Source organism: Petromyzon marinus, chromosome 16 (genome assembly GCF_048934315.1).
Source record: "Petromyzon marinus isolate PM22_M1 ecotype Great Lakes invasive population chromosome 16, UKy_Petmar_22M1.pri1.0, whole genome shotgun sequence".
NCBI classification, from domain to species: Eukaryota; Metazoa; Chordata; class Hyperoartia; order Petromyzontiformes; family Petromyzontidae; genus Petromyzon; species Petromyzon marinus.
The window spans coordinates 3,403,582-3,419,856 of record NC_133682.1 but is presented as its reverse complement, the minus strand read 5'-3'; the positions used below and the strand labels follow the sequence as shown (position 1 = coordinate 3,419,856).

At 42.8% G+C, this 16,275-nt stretch overlaps 1 protein-coding gene across 3 annotated transcripts in view; it reads left to right on the top strand.

The window, feature by feature from the left end:
* Nucleotides 1-16,275, top strand: part of LOC116942766 (protocadherin-9-like) — a 67,162-nt gene that overhangs the window by 39,018 nt on the left and 11,869 nt on the right. The window contains exon 4 of one of the 3 annotated variants that reach the window (XM_032955023.2): nucleotides 4,506-4,539. The exons of the other annotated variants lie outside the window; for them this stretch is intronic. Coding sequence (XP_032810914.2) covers nucleotides 4,506-4,539 — 34 coding nt within the window. The remainder of the gene's footprint in view (nucleotides 1-4,505; nucleotides 4,540-16,275) is intronic. 3 annotated transcript variants of the gene reach the window in all.

The following is a 16,275-nucleotide window of genomic DNA, read 5'->3' as shown; positions in this document are numbered from 1 at the left end:
TGCCTTTGGTATAATGCGTGCAGCAAACTCCGCTTTCACCGGTGCAGCATTTCTCTCTCTCTCTTCTAATCCCACATCAAACCATTGCCAAAGGTGACTTCGTAATGTGTGTGTTTTTGTACAACGTTCAACTTCATGAGATGTTATGTAGGAGGAGAAACGTTTCATATGCGGCGTGTCTTATCGTGCGAGAGCATTGTTTCCGTGCGCGAGTTCCATTGGTCATGCTTTTTTTGGTAAGCAAATTACGTGGAGTGAAGAACAGCGCAGAAGAGTAAGTGCTCTACGCAATTTTTCAACATATTGTCGAAGTATATCACCGTTAATGTTGGAGGGACGCACCTGGAGGAAATTCCGCTTTGTTTATCTCGACGGCAAGCAAATGAAGATCGGTCATTATGACTGGCAAAGGTAAAGAGTAACGCAAAAGGAGAATGGAATGCGTTTTTTTGGGAAGACTGGATTTTATCAACAGGGGACTTATCAGATTCGAGTTCTAATTGGAGGGTTCTGTTAATTAACAAAACAAAACCCTATGAAAATTAACGATGAAAACTGAATGGCAACAATTCCAGTTTCTGTAACATAAATGAGTGAAACGGGTCAAGGGGTTCTGTTTCTAGATTGGCCGACATCCAATTGAATTTTCTGAGTCAAGCCCTCATGCCTACAATCTGCAACAACAACAAAAAAACGGTGCATCACCGCAATGAAATGCGAACTGCATGTGGCAATCCGTGTCGTTTTGAAATGTTAAGGAAAAAGTGGGCTTATGTCAATTTGGTGTGTTTAATCTCTTAAGAGAAAATGTGCCTGCATTTTTTGTTTGGGTGACTTGAAAGTTGATGAAGCTCACATTTTTTACGATTTCTGCTCTCATAAAGGGCGGTCCATAAAGTTTCATAAATTAAATTTCCCACCACTTGAGAGTCCCACGATACAGCATGCCTATGCTTGCTAATGAAAGAGCCGCTCGTATTTGCATAACATCTATGCGGCGATGTGCACGCAGAAGCACCCGCGAACCGATGAGTAAAAAACAATACTTTGTCAAATATACAAAAAACATCAGCATCTACTAATGGGTGAAGAAATATAACGGCTCAAACAAATCACATCCCTACCTACCCTGCTGGCATACATACTCTAATGGCAGTGTTAGTAACATGTCTATTGCCAGTTATTTTACTTGTGCAAGCAAATAATCGACTTGTTACCAATTCACCAATAAATGGTACAAGAGTGCTTAAACAACAAACATTTGGTCATACGGATTTTGGAAACATGTTAAGAAATAACTGTACAGCCCTATGTTGATCCGTTGCTGGACAAAAACCTCCCCACACCGTGTCAGTCACGAGGGTTGCTTGACCAGACCTTACCACACTAGTCAATGCGGGATTGGTGAAAGGAGCAGGCCAGGGCCAGCTCAGATATCTCTCACGACAAGCGTTCGCCATGGTCAAGAGTCAAACTGGGATGAATGGGATTAAAGCGCAGTATAATAACCAACTGCTCCATCCAGAGATTAATAATAATAATAAAATACATAATTATTGTTTAATTTAGAAAGATACATGGTTGAATAATTTGTCTTTTCCTCCGATTTCTAAGAATACATTTATATTTCTTTCATATAATTTCACTTACTGCTTTCTGATGCATGCATAACAAAGTGGTCTACACGAGAGAGAATCATTCATAAACATTCCGCTGTCTCCATGCTGCGTGTTTTTTGAGCTTGCACCACAGCCTGTATTTCATATTGGGCTTTTGTTATGCTTCACATAAGTCACGGAAGATTAAGCGAGTGAAATCAGAAGCAAGCCAGAGCATACATTTGTTTGTTTTTCAAAATAAATGTCTTAACATTTTTAACAATAAAGTATATATATTTACAGGACAGCCGTCCATTTGCTGCAGGAAATAAACACAGACTGTTGATCTCTAAGAGAGGGAGGGAAGCTAAATGTATAAATATTTGAAATAAAACAAGGGATTGCTCATGGGAAGAAAATGTAATACATGAACAATACTAATCAGTCCAAAACCGGTTAACCTCATGCTAAGGGTCATTGTCCCTCATTAACCATTGCAGGGGAGAGAAAATTGGCTTTTCAGATTGTGCCACTTTTATTCAAATTGCTACACAACTCATTTATTTGCATTTCCATCAAGATTAATACGAAAGTAAATGGCGTGCATTCGTGTGAATTAAAAAGTATTAGTGAATGGTTCATCAGCATTCACAAGTCAATCTGGGGTAAAAATGTTGCTCTTAGCATTAACTTTTAAGAATAGGTGATATATAATTTCCTTCTGGTTAAACTTTTACCCACAACTAATGGGGCTGCCAGAAATCCCAGGCTATGTCAAGCAGCCCCTTTTTTGTGTTCTTCCACTTGCAGGGGAGTAAATTAATTTGACTTCGGAATTTGACCTCTACACCCTGACCCAGCATATACTGAAGACACATAATTTTTGTTTAATGGAGCCATGTCCAATGAAAATCAAGCAGAAACGTTTTGACTTTAAATGTTAATTGTTCGTATGGACTGGAGTCCATGATGGTTGCACCTTTGTACAAAAGTAATGCAGCGCTGTATTTGCAATGGGGGGGAGGGAAGGATGAAAAGTCATCTTTTGTCATAAATCCAAGCTTGGAGTTAATCCATCGACCAATAAGTCCAGTGTTTAGTTCATTGCAAATACAAAAGGACCTTCAGTGCACAAGGACCTGAATTTTAAGAAGTGCACTGAAGTAACAAGATTAGAAGAACAAAGGAAGCAACTACTTTCCCGCCATCTTTGGGAAGGAAAATTCGATTTGAAAGGACAAAGAAGAGAAAAGCAGTCAGTGTCGGGGATTTTTTCCCTCTTATTACCACGGGTCCAGTTTTTTTTTCATTGGCTCTAAAGACAAAGGCATCTGTGCGATAGTTGTGAATGCAAGTGCAATGAGGTGGTGGTATATGTTTAACAAAAGCAAGTTTCGACTCTGGCATCTGTCACAATATTTAAAACGTTATGCCAGTGAAGTTAATGTTATCACAAGCAAAAAAAACCCCGTCTGCCAGAAAATGCTGAAGTCAAGGTCTGTTCTCCTTCAATCATGTGCACTTTTCTCGATAATCTAATCCCAGATAACTTTTAGGGCTCGCAGGCAGTCTAAAGATCTCGTGTCGCAATCTTTAATGGGCGGGAGAGTTTAGGGCATTAAAATAGGAGCATTCCGTTTAAACAACTCCAGTTCCAATGTGCCACCGCTCACGCCACTACTCATTAAAGCGTACATGTCAAATATTCACGGGGCTCGTTTAACACGGCAGTCCAGGTCAGTGCTAAACAACATTAGCGTGCAGTCACGGCGAATAATTTCGACAACATTTTTGTTGTTGTTGTTGTTGTCGCCTTAAACAGCTCACAGAACGCCGGAAGTCAGGTCCGACACCTTTGGAAATCGCGTCGGCTCAAAGATCTGAGCAGAATACAATATCTTCATTTGTGTGTCGAGCAAAGCAATTTGTAATATGGGTGCCCGCCTGCCTGCCTGCTCACTCGCGCCAAGCGTTTCTGCTGCGCTGCGCGAGATTTACCGCACAATGGAGAGGTGCACCACACGGGGCATGCTAATGGGCAGCTGCTTTCGTGCAGGTCTCCAACGCTCCGCACACGCACCGTCTAATAATGCACAATTTCAGCACGCTTGTATGGAACATTTAGCCGTGTTCGGGAAGAGATGATGCTGCCGTTCCGTTTTGAATAACGAGTGCTTTTTTTTCTTCATTTCCTCGCGCGTTCGGTTTTGCACAACAGCAGCGTGGCCCGTGCAACGGGACACCGGATTGAAGTATGCGGATAGAGAGCAGCGTGAGAGTGAAATGTTTGAACGTAGAAGGACACGACTCGGGTGCTAGCAGCTATCACGCATTTAGGTCTGTTCTAAATACTGCAATGGTGCACTGTTCGAAATGTGTCACATATGTACTGTGGCGATTTGGTGGCACGGTGGTTATCACGCTGTGTTGTAAATCCAGCTTCCCGAGTTCGATGCCTGGCCAAGGCGAACATGGAAATTGGCAAAGTGATATCTGAACCAGCCCCGGATACCCTGCCCCTTCACCAACCTACACTGACCAGAGTGGTGAAGTATGGTCAATCAACTTCACCGTGGACTGACATGGCTTGGGGAGGTCATAACCCAGCAGTGGATTGACAGAGGGCTTTTAAAATACAAATGTGCATCGCCTAGATGTTGACTTGACCAAAACGTGCATATTTAAGGAACTTTATAAGACTTTAAAAATATTTATGCTGGGATGTTTCCATGTGTGTGCTGTGTCTTTTATAAGCTTTCTTTATTAACTCTATCGCTCCTCCTGTCACAATGACGCACGCCTACAGACCAGTTCATATGCAAATGACAATGATTCAAATGTTCCTGCCCCCATCCTGTCTTCCCTCGCCCCGCTCTCCTGCTGTCCTTCCATCTTCCACAATTCCAGGATCTTTGGGGGATTGGAGGGCAGGGATGCTACAGTAAGAAATCAAATACTACATCATTCCATGACCCCTACCATCTAACCCAGTGCTCCCATCCTCTTTTTCTCCCCTACAAGGGGGGTTTGTGCACTCACCTAATGACAGCACAAATATTGTACGAGCACCTCACTAAGTGAAAACAAACACTGCCCCCTTTTCCCACCGACGCACAAACATTTTGACAGCCCGTTGAAACGTGCCCTTTACACTTCGCAGGGGTCCTGCGGGTTAGTGGCGGCGGCGCTGCTCGGGATGGGGCGTGTGGAGGTGTCGCGAAGGGGTGTGTCCAGTCAGACAGAAGGAATCACAGGCAGCAAGCCCCAGTCGCTCAAATGTTTTTGTGGTGGGGGGGGGGGGTTTGTTTTGCGCTTTTGCCTATCAGATGACAGAGTCATCTCCAAAAGTCTTAATCAAACATCCCTGTTTGCTTTTTCCTTCTTCGAAAAATCAGCTGTTTGCTTATCCAGGCAGGTATTCAATGAGGTTAAGCATTCATCTGTCTCCTCTCCCCCCGTGTTGTTGGACCATGTGTGATATATTTTATCAAGATTTTTTTCTCTCTCTCTTCAACTTACCTCCTTTGATGATAGCGCGTGACTTTCAGATTGGATGCTTAGATGCAGAAAGACGCATAATAGCTAGCAAATGCCAAAAGGAAGAACCTCACCTTAATCCCTACCTCAAAGACTAGTCTAAGCTCATCCTAGAAAGTAATCTTCGCAGAAAGAAAATCAGATCGAATTAGATTCGTGAAAATAGCTTGGATTACCTGAGATTACAGTGCAAGCAGATTTGAAGCAGGGCTTCCCTAAGCTTCTGGTTATTGGAAAAAAAAAAGGCAGACAAGTTCATACACCTTCTACGATTGTGCAAGTATAAGTCATTTTGTTTGCTGCCTAGCTACAAACACGACGCTGAAGAAAATGAATCGACCACAGGGACGCGACGTTGAGATAGAGAAGGCAGCGGTCCTCCCCACATCCGCCGGTGAATCTCGACAACCACGACCCCATAGCCCTCCGTATCCGCGGCGCGACTCAGCAAGCGGACGCCAACTTCGTGTTAAACCTCGTGGCAATGTCGTGTGCGTCACTTTCAGAAACACGGGCAACTGCCTACCTTCCGCAGCTTTTGCTACGCGCAAGTTGTTCGTGTGACCCGCATAGCGGAGTCTGAGCCGGTCACTCGTTACGAGGACAAAAACGTTAACTCTCTGAACGCATTCGTCAATAACGGTACCTTGAAAGAAAAAAAAAGAATATCGGTGACGTTTCAGGCAATGGCTCTTCTTCGTAGCAACACAATAGAAAAAGAGCTGTTCCCAACAACGTCTACAGCAATATTGTTGTTTTTCTTTCAAGGCAGTGCTTATTAGCTGTGCCTGTGTACCACCGCCATCGCAGAATCACGAAAATAAACCTATTATTAGGGTTTAAATATAATGTATTATCATTTATATCTTCTTGACTTTTAACTGGGAAGCTGCCATGGTAGAATGGTTAGGAGTTTGGGTTGAATTTCCCAGCACGGCAGTCAAAACAACGGGGAAGATTTCTTACATCCACGGTCTCTGGCCACCCTGCTGTACAAATAGGCACCGCCACAGCCAGTCGATCGGCAGTTGGCATGTGGTGGGGTAAAGTGTGGATAACTACCCACCGCTTCTCAGATGTTGGCCCAGTGTGGAATAGCAGGCCAAACACCATCTGGAGGAGCCCTCAATGGCTCTCTGTAGTGGAGTCCCCTTCTGCCAGCAGAGGCATGGGCAGGCAATTGTACGGATGCACTTTCACCTTGTATCCGGACACAAAAACAATTTGAAGGTTAAAAATTCAAATCACGGTTGGGTATCATCTCAGTAATATTCCTTCTGGGTCGATAATATCGCCAGTCGTTTTACGGGAAGTTAGAGGTGGTTGTTTGTATACAGAGGATCTCCTTCGCCACGTGAATGTGGAAATTCCCACGGTGGATTAGGACTGCTGCAGAGATTAGGCCTGGTCTATATTAGCTTGAGCCGAAGACGACGCTGATTTTTTTCATAGTGTTTTTACATTCATCATAAATCCCTCAAGGTATTTACGTTTGGACAGCAAGAATTGTCAATCTAATTCACCCCCTCGTTCTTTTCAAATTGAGAACGTAAATAATTACACATGGATCCACCGTTGTCAGTCAACCTGCACGTGCGATCCCATGGAAACATTGGCGTTTTACACACCTAATTAAAAAAACAATTTCTCCTACGCACTTGGAATTCACTTAAAAGAAACATATTACATTAAATTTGCTGCCCCAAAGCACTTTGGTTTTGGGGACAGAACACCCAGTGCTGCATGCTGGACGAAAGGCACTTCACGAATGGTGACCTCACCTGGTGTAAATGTGCAACAATTGTTTTTTTTTTTGGCAGAGCGCAAAATATAAAATTACACGTCGCCCGTCCTCTTGATTTATTCCTTTTTGTTTGTCCACACGCGATAGAATGCGGCGACAGCCGGAGGTTACGTTGGCTTGGTGCGAGTGAGAAGCGATCGCCAAAGCTGCGGCGTCACATTCCAAACAGTTGGCCATGACCTTGGCGTCTTGAAAATTATCCACCAAGAACTGGAATGCGCACTTGAAGATTTAGTCTGTAGAATGTGTGGCGGTGGCAGTCGTGGTGTGCAGCTTGCCTCTACAACACACACTACGACTACCACACACACATCACGCCTGTGCACGTACAGCCCTTTTGTCAGTCCACGGCAGGGATGAGGGCCTCTCCACGCCACCCGGGTCATAGGGGGTTATTTAACCACACTTCATCATGCAGGCAGAATAGGTTAGTTAAGGCGGGGAGCATAGAAACGAGCATAGTACAGCGCAACAATGGATTTTGTTACACCATCCTCTGCTATTCACCATATAGTGCCACCGCTTATAGTTGCCTTCCAAGCATTTTTCACTCTTGATATTGCATTGCTTGAGAGATGTAATGAGGTCAGATGCATCTCGGGTGATTTGTCCAAAGGCCACGCGAATTATATTGGAATATGATGCACTGTTGGAAAAAATAGTGCCAGAAAAGCTCTGGATTATGTTTTCCAAAGATTGTTATTAGAACTATTTAACAACGTTAAGAGATTGATTTTGTGAACACAGTATCAGAAGAGAGCCGTAGCAAAATTAAAGAAATGTGAAAGCACATGCACACCCACACATGCATATACTCGCTCACAATGGCTATATTGTTTGAGCTCTTTACATGGCAAGGGCAGGTCTAATGCGTAGATCTCCACTGGGAGTTCCATGCAAAGTTGGAGTATTTAAGGACGCAGTCACATGAAAAAAAAGAGTTTTGAGATGCATCGCTTGTAGAGTCATTGAAGGGCTCTGTTTTTAATTATTTTGATGGAAAGCACTGCAAGTCGCTGAAAACTAATAGTAACGTAAACGGCCGTTCTTGCTCCCTTTCACGGTTGAATAAAGTCGGCGACTGTGAAACCACAAAGAGAAAGGTTCATCAATAATTTACAGCCCACAAATGACAAAAAGATTAAACAAGCAAAAGTTGTGATATTTTATGGGACCAATTCTAGCCCTGTCATGATTAATAGCATTCAATTTTCCACCGTCGTTCCATTTTCCTGCTCACAACTGAACGCATGAGACCGTTCATAAAAAAGGAGCCATGCTGTATCATTTCAAGGAGTCCTGGCAATGTCCTTGCAAAACATGATATTAGTTGTGCATCAAAGTCTGAGACGGTTATTGCTATAGGCAGAGGGAAGGGAGGAGGAGGGGGGACAGAGTAGTGTTTATTGTGGGCTAGGAAGTATACAGTGAGGGAAAAAGTATTTGATCCCCTGCTGATTTTGTACGTTTGCCCACTGACAAAGAAATTATCAGTCTATCATTTTAATGGTAGGTTTATTTTAACAGTGAGAGACAGAATAACACCAAAAAAGTCAGCCCAGAACTACACGGGAGGATCTTGTCAATGATCTCAATGCAGCTGGGACCATAGTCACCAAGAAAACAATTGGTAACACACTACGCGGTGAAGGACTGAAATCCTGCAGCGCCCGCAAGGTCCCCCTTCTTAAGAAAGCACATATACATGCCTGTCTGAAGTTTGCCAATGATGATCTGAATGATTCAGAGGACAACTGGGTGAAAGTGTTGTGGTCAGATGAGACCAAAATTGAGCTCTTTGGCATCAACTCAACTCGCCGTGTTTGGAGGAGGAGGAATGCTGCCTATGACCCCAAGAACACCATCCCCACCGTCAAACATGGAGGTGGAAACATTATGCTTTGGGGGTGTTTTTCTGCTAAGTGGAAAGGAAAACTTCACCGCATCAAAGGGACGATGGACGGGGCCATGTACCATCAAATGTTGGGTGAGAACCTCCTTTGCTTAGCCAGGGCATTGAAAATGGGTCGTGGATGGGTATTTCAGCATGACAATGACCCAAAATACACGGCCAAGGCAACAAAGGAGTGGCTCAAGAAGAAGCAAATTAAGGTCCTGGAGTGGCCTAGCCAGTCTCCAGACCTTAATCTCATAGAAAATATGTGGAGGGAGCTGAAGGTTCGAGTTGCCAAACGTCAGCCTCGATACCTTAATGACTTGGAAAATATCTGCAAAGAGGAGTGGGACAAAATCCCTTCTGAGATGTGTGCAAACCTGGTGGCCAACTACAAAAAACGTCTGACCTCTGTGATTGCCAACAAGGGTTTTGCCACCAAGTACTAAGTCATGTTTTGCAGAGGGGTCAAATACTTATTTCCCTCATTAAAATGCAAATCAATTGATAACATTTTTGACATGCGTTTTTCTGGATTTTTTTGTTGTTATTCTGTCTCTCACTGTTCAAATAAATCTACCATTAAAATTATAGACTGAGCATTTCTTTGTCAGTGAGCAAACGTACAAAATCAGCAGGGGATCAAATACTTTTTTCCCTCACTGTAGCTGGAACTGTTTGTTTCTCAGAAGCTCTCTCTCTCTCTCAGAACTGCATTGGTTGTGTGTGTGTGTTATTGATCACGGCTGACACTACCATGGCAAAGGGTTTGCACAGCGAGGCTTTGGCAGCTTCTGCGATCCTCCTGCCTCCCCTCCTGCCCCCAACTCCCCAACCTTTCTTTTCCATCATTCATTCCCCATGAAACTAAGTGTCAGAAATTTAACACTCTGAAATGCACCTCACCCATGGGCTAGGAGGTGTAGAAATACATGAGATGGAGAGGCAGACAGACTATGAAAGACAAGCAGCTTTCCCTACGCACGCACTACACACTTGCATGCTTTTGCCAACTATCGTCTGACTTACAAGCAGGAGGAGAGGACATATTTCTGCTAACTTGCAGTGCATGCAACACAATGCATTGTATGAGAACATTATGTACAGTGAGGGAAAAAAGTATTTGATCCCCTGCTGATTTTGTACGTTTGCCCACTGACAAAGAAATGATCAGTCTATAATTGTAATGGTGGATTTATTTAACAGTGAGAGACAGAATAACAACAAAAAAATCCAGAAAAACGCATATCAAAAATGTTATAAATTGATTTGCATTTTAATGTGGGAAATAAGTATTTGACCCCCTCTCAATCAGAAAGATTTCTGGCTCCCAGGTGTCTTTTATACAGGTAACGAGCTGAGATTAGGAGCACACTTTTAAAGGGAGTGCTCCTAATCTCAGCTTGTTACCTGTATAAAAGACACCTGTCAACAGAAGCAATCAATCAATCAGATTCCAAACTCTCCACCATGGCCAAGACCAAAGAGCTCTCCAAGGATGTCAGAGACAAGATTGTAGACCTACACAAGGCTGGAATGGGCTACAAGACCATTGCCAAGCAGCTTGGTGAGAAGGTGACAACAGTTGGTGTGATTATTCGCAAATGGAAGAAACACAAAAGAACTGTCAATCTCCCTCAGCCTGGGGCTCCATGCAAGATCTCACCTCGTGGAGTTGCAATGATCATGAGAACAGTGAGGAATCAGCCTAGAACTACACGGGAGGATCTTGTCAATGATCTCAAGGCAGCTGGGACCATAGTCACCAAGAAAACAATTGGTAACACACTACGCCATGAAGGACTGAAATCCTGCAGTGCCCACAAGGTCCCCCTGCTCAAGAAAGCACGTACACATGCCCGTCTGAAGTTTGCCAATGATCATCTGAATGATTCAGAGGACAACTGGGTGAAAGTGTTGTGGTCAGATGAGACCAAAATGGAGCTTTTTGGCATCAACTCAACTCGCTGTTCTAGATTTGAAGCTTTCATGACTGCAAGGATCCATACTCTTTGGTTCTATTCGGTAAAGTCACGTAGGTAAAAAATAAAACAACAAAAAAAATACTTATTTCCCTTCTCTCACCCAGCTTAAAAAGACGCCACGAATCTTAGCAGCGTTCATTGAAGCTCTGTCGTCCCGACAGTTCTGTTCCTTCACCTGAAGAAGGCTACTTGTGTTGTGGCCAAAACGTCGTGATTTTTGTTGTTTTATTTTTTACCTACGTGACTTTACCGAATAGAACCAAAGAGTATCAACTCGCTGTGTTTGGAGGAGGAGGAATGCTGCCTATGACCCCAAGAACACCATTCCCACCGTCAAACATGGAGGTGGAAACATTATGCTTTGGGGGTGTTTTTCTGCTAAGTGGAAAGGACAACTTTACCGCATCAAAGGGACGATGGACGGGGCCATGTACCATCAACTGTTGGGTGAGAACCTCCTTCCCTCAGCCAGGGCATTGAAAATGGGTCGTGGATGGGTATTCCAGCATGACAATGACCCAAAATACACGGCCAAGGCAACAAAGTGAGTGGCTCAAGAAGAAGCACATTAAGGTCCTGGAGTGGTCTAGCCAGTCTCCACACCTTAATCCCATAGAAAATATGTGGAGCGAGCTGAAGGTTCGAGTTGCCAAACGTCAGCCTCGAAACCTTAATGACTTGGAGAAGATCTGCAAAGAGGAGTGGGACAAAATCCCTCCTGAGATGTGTGCAAATCTGGTGGCCAACTACACGAAACGTCTGACCTCTTTGATTGCCAACAAGGGTTTTGCCACCAAGTACTAAGTCATATTTTGCAGAGGGGTCAAATACTTATTTCCTTTATTAAAATGCAAATCAATTTATAACATTTTTGACATGCGTTTTTCTGGATTTTTTTGTTGTTATTCTGTCTCTCACTGTTCAAATGAACCTACCATTAAAATTATAGACTGATCATTTCTTTGTCAGTGGGCAAACGTACAAAATCAGCAGGGGATCAAATACTTTTTTCCCTCACTGTAACTGCAATGCATACAGAATGTCCCCAATAGTACTGAGACCAAGATGTACGATCTGGAGCTTTAAAGCAATATAATATCATGATTGTTGGTCGTATCTACGTCATATTGAGACGATTATTTTAGTGCTTTGTTGCTGCCTTTCATGATGTTTGTAATGAAGCTTGAGAAGTGGACATAGGCAATTGAGGAATTCATTAATACTGGTGCCAAGCAGTGATGATTACAAAGGCAGCACAAGTTATTTCCATATTACTGAGCATTTGACCAAGTGTTAGCCAGACATATCTCAGCTGCGAGTAAAGCGATGCAAGTGACGGCTACCTAATGAGATGGTGTATTTCCAGCATGCGTGTCTGCAGTGCCAAATTACCATGCATATATGTTTTTACCCGCCATGAAACCCAACACCTGTGATACATATTATGACGATGTGTTGCACGGCCATCCTCGTCATCATGTGTAGACACGACATATCTAACGCCGGATGAAGTACTGCCAGAACCATCGCCGACCCTCGTGGTGATGCGATGCACCGATCTACCGTCTAGGCTCCTACACACGAGCTGAACTCATCACTCCATCTCATCGGTCAATCTCCTCCCGGGCGTGTTCCCACCTTTAACTGCCGTTCCGTGATTGGTATCCACCATGGGCTATCAGCCCTTCTCGAGCAATGTGTCCTGCAAAAGCCCACATACTTTCTGAACAGTCAATACGAGGTCTCTTGCTTGCATTCACTCTCTGGTCCATGTGTTCCCCTTTCTGTCACTCGGTGTAATTCCGAACATGCCCTCCCAAAAGCTGCCTTGCACTCCTGTCCATGTTTCTGGTCCATACGTCTGAGCAAGTAATATGCACTGATTGAAAACATTCCTCTTCAAGAAGCATCGGTGTGTTACTCTTCATAACCGAAATTCTGTTTTCCAAAAGCACTCCAACTTGCTCTCATTCACCCATTCACTTCCTCACTTTCGATCCCGATACTATTATAGTCACTGCCGTGGGTGTACCTGCAACGCTCTGGTGTGTTTTTCCAGTTGTGGGCTCTGAACAGACATCTTTAATTGTGTCGCGAACTTGTGCCTGATTTTATTATAAAAGTGTCCACTAATTAGCTCATGAGAACTAATGGTTTGCCACAATATTCAAGATATAGAGGTGCGGCTTTTATAAGTCAGCCAATGTTTTGATTAAATGCCTACGCTAGAGCCATTTCCACGGTGATTAACACCAGTAGAACTAATGGCTGCACCAATTGCTAAATTATTCATATAAACATGGAATATATAAAAAGGAGATGCAGTTAAAAAGAAAATAGACAAATAAAGAGGGAAACAAAATGTGAATAAGGAACTTGCACTACAGACATAATTACCAACACATGCACGATGAGTCATGAAGACTGCCTATTGCAAGTGTTGGTGTTATTGATGATGATTCGTGTTTCGTGGTGATTAACCGACAACCCCCATCAATGCGAGAGATTATTACACCGTTGCTGTAAAAATAGCTGCGTGTGGAATCCAGAGTTTGTATAATCTCCATCGATTAAATTGCCATTTAGTGTGTGTTGTTTCAAGGTGCAAGAAATTAAATTGAACCGAAAAGCACAAAAACAGCACGTTTCAAGTATAAAACCACGCTGTGACCTTCCGCAACTGAGGGACACGGGGGAACTTAAATAGGCATAATCTGTTTTTATTCAATTATTTAATTACTATGGACGTGTCTTTTTACATTTTGTGAGGGGAAGGCCTACATTTGATTCGTTACCCCTTTCCAACAACAGGCGACATTTCCTACGCAACGTATAATCGCAAGGGCTTTGAGAGTCCTATCGGGAAGAGCTTTCCCGTAGTTTTCTTAATGGGCTCCTGCTAAAAGATCAGATCAGAAGGGTTTTTTTTTAACCCTTGTGCATGCAATGTAATTAATGCAACAATTGTAGTATCATATGTCGCAGCTGTTATTAAATTATACGCAACAAATCCCGCCATTGCAACATTGTACAAATAACATATATAAGTAAAGGCTGTACCATTATCTAAAGCATTTCTCTTGCAGACAATAGTACAGGAATGCAATTCAAGAACGGGTTATTACATACCGTATAGTTTTTTTTTATTATTAAATTACACTTTGATGGATGTCTAATATCACATTGTGCAAAATAGTATTAGAACGCCTTTCTTTACTCAATTTTGCGCATATGAAAAAAAATGGCCACGAAGTTATCAGGAATGTGAAAGTAATATATATTTTAAAATAATAGGAGAAAAATAAAACGGTTAAATGGCAATAATAGGGAAGATAGAGAGAGAGAGAGGTGAAAGAGAGAGCCGCACGATTCGGGCACTGCCGGTTTGCCTGGCGTTTTCGGCGTGTGATTGACGGGGTGGGATGGGGTTACAGACACCGCAGTGTCAATGAGTCCAGGGGTTTTTCTGCACCTGACTGCACACACACTCACTGCAAAATGGCCCAAAAATGTAGCTGCGCGCCCCAGGGACTTCTGGCTCCCTCCCTCCCTCCCTCTCTCCATCTCTCCACCACTACACCTGCCTCTTCTCTAAATGCACCCGATCCCACCCCCCGCCCAGACTTTGTCCACCCACCGCTAACAACATCGCATGTACATTTGTAATGCATTCAGAAGAACACCGCTGTGGTTTACGACCATTCACATTTTCTTCTTTTTATCGACATTTCTCAATTTTGAATTCCAACATTTTTTTTTAATGATGTTCAGCGCAATCTTGTCATTTATTTGTTTCATTAAAATGCATTTCATCGGTTTCATGGAATTATTGATTGTACTTCCATGAATAACTACGTCATATTGGCACTATAACTCAGCTGCTATGTAAGCAGCTTTTTTTTGGGCCTGGTAATAAAAAATAAACACGCTAGTCTGCTGTGATTTGGTTATGGAGAGAGGTCGGTGTTCGACTTCTGGCCAAGTCTGCTTACAGAACAAGCCGGTAGTGATCACCCGTTGCAGACCGATCTCGTATAATTAACAATCGATCACGAATACCAAGATGTGACTTGAATTTACATCAGGGCCAATTAGATCCTATCCAGATCTTTTTCACACTTACAGATTGTAAGATTGTATTCGGAGTCGAGGAAGACGGGAGGTTTTTTTTTTGCAAGAAGGAAAAAATGTGAAATTAAGAACACATTGTGACCCACTGGACATGCTGAACTAAGGTTACTCTCTAATTACATTTAAAATGTTCGTCTGGTGCACTGCTTAGACATACTTTATCAGTTATTAAGACGAACCTTACGGGGGGGGGGGGGGGGCAGTATTAATCATACTTTTTGAAAATGTGAGTTTTAAATACGTACATATTTCTATATGGCTTGCAGGCTGAAAAAAATATTTTAGTCCTTGTTTTCTTAACTAATTAATGTCATCGTGAAAAAACAAAGAATATTAAAGTAACTTGAATGACACGCACAATGTAAAAATCTAATTTTTTTTACGTTTCACTTAATTATGTTCGAACATATTGCTGCAAATTTTGCAAATACGCTCCAACGTCAATCTTAATTGGCACAGATTGGCTATGACTTTGCCATAATTGGTAGGGATTTATGGAAAATTGCCTGAGTGTAGAGCGAAGTAAAACCTCATGTACGCCGACATTGCTGAGTTTACGTGTGTTTTTGCATTAAAAGCAAGCTATGGATAAGGCGCTTGATATCACAGGAAAGTGCATGCTTTGAAAACCCCTTGGAGAATAGGTGTGCTATAATCTGTTTTAATGAACCTCAATTGACCGTGCAAATTGGATGTCACTACGTTTTGTGCCAGCTTCGCCTTGTCACATCGAATTCAAATTGTGATTGCCGCTATCCTGATTTGGTGACGAAACGACTGAAATAATGAAAGGATACTTTGTGGCAACACATTACGCCGTTTCGAGAAAAATTTGCCTTACATTCATTGCGATGAAACCTCGTTGATCTGGTCGCATTCCATTTGCCCGAATTTCTGAAAATTGCTCTAAACTACAACGGCAACTCAAATGCGCATTAACAATTATTAGTCCAGTGCTGCAGACACTTCTGTGCTGGCAACAATACCTTGCACAATAACTTCATGCACCTGTTTGGAAAAGGCACTAAAGACATCTATATCTGAATTGAAAGCCTTGGTCCTCGTATGTCCTAAGCATGCAAAAACGGCAGCAAGTGGCCATCATCATGCATGTGATGATATATATGCACATACACACATACCATGTCATCTGCCATCATACTTCCCTTGCCGACACTCCACGCTCAGAGTGATTCAGTTTCGCGAGTGGGGAGGGGGGGTTACTGAATGCATTTCTACTGCATACAAGAGTGCTTTGATTTTGTAGGTAATGAATGGTAAAAAGCTGCATTTGTCAGACTGTGTGACAGAAACGGGTCACCCTCA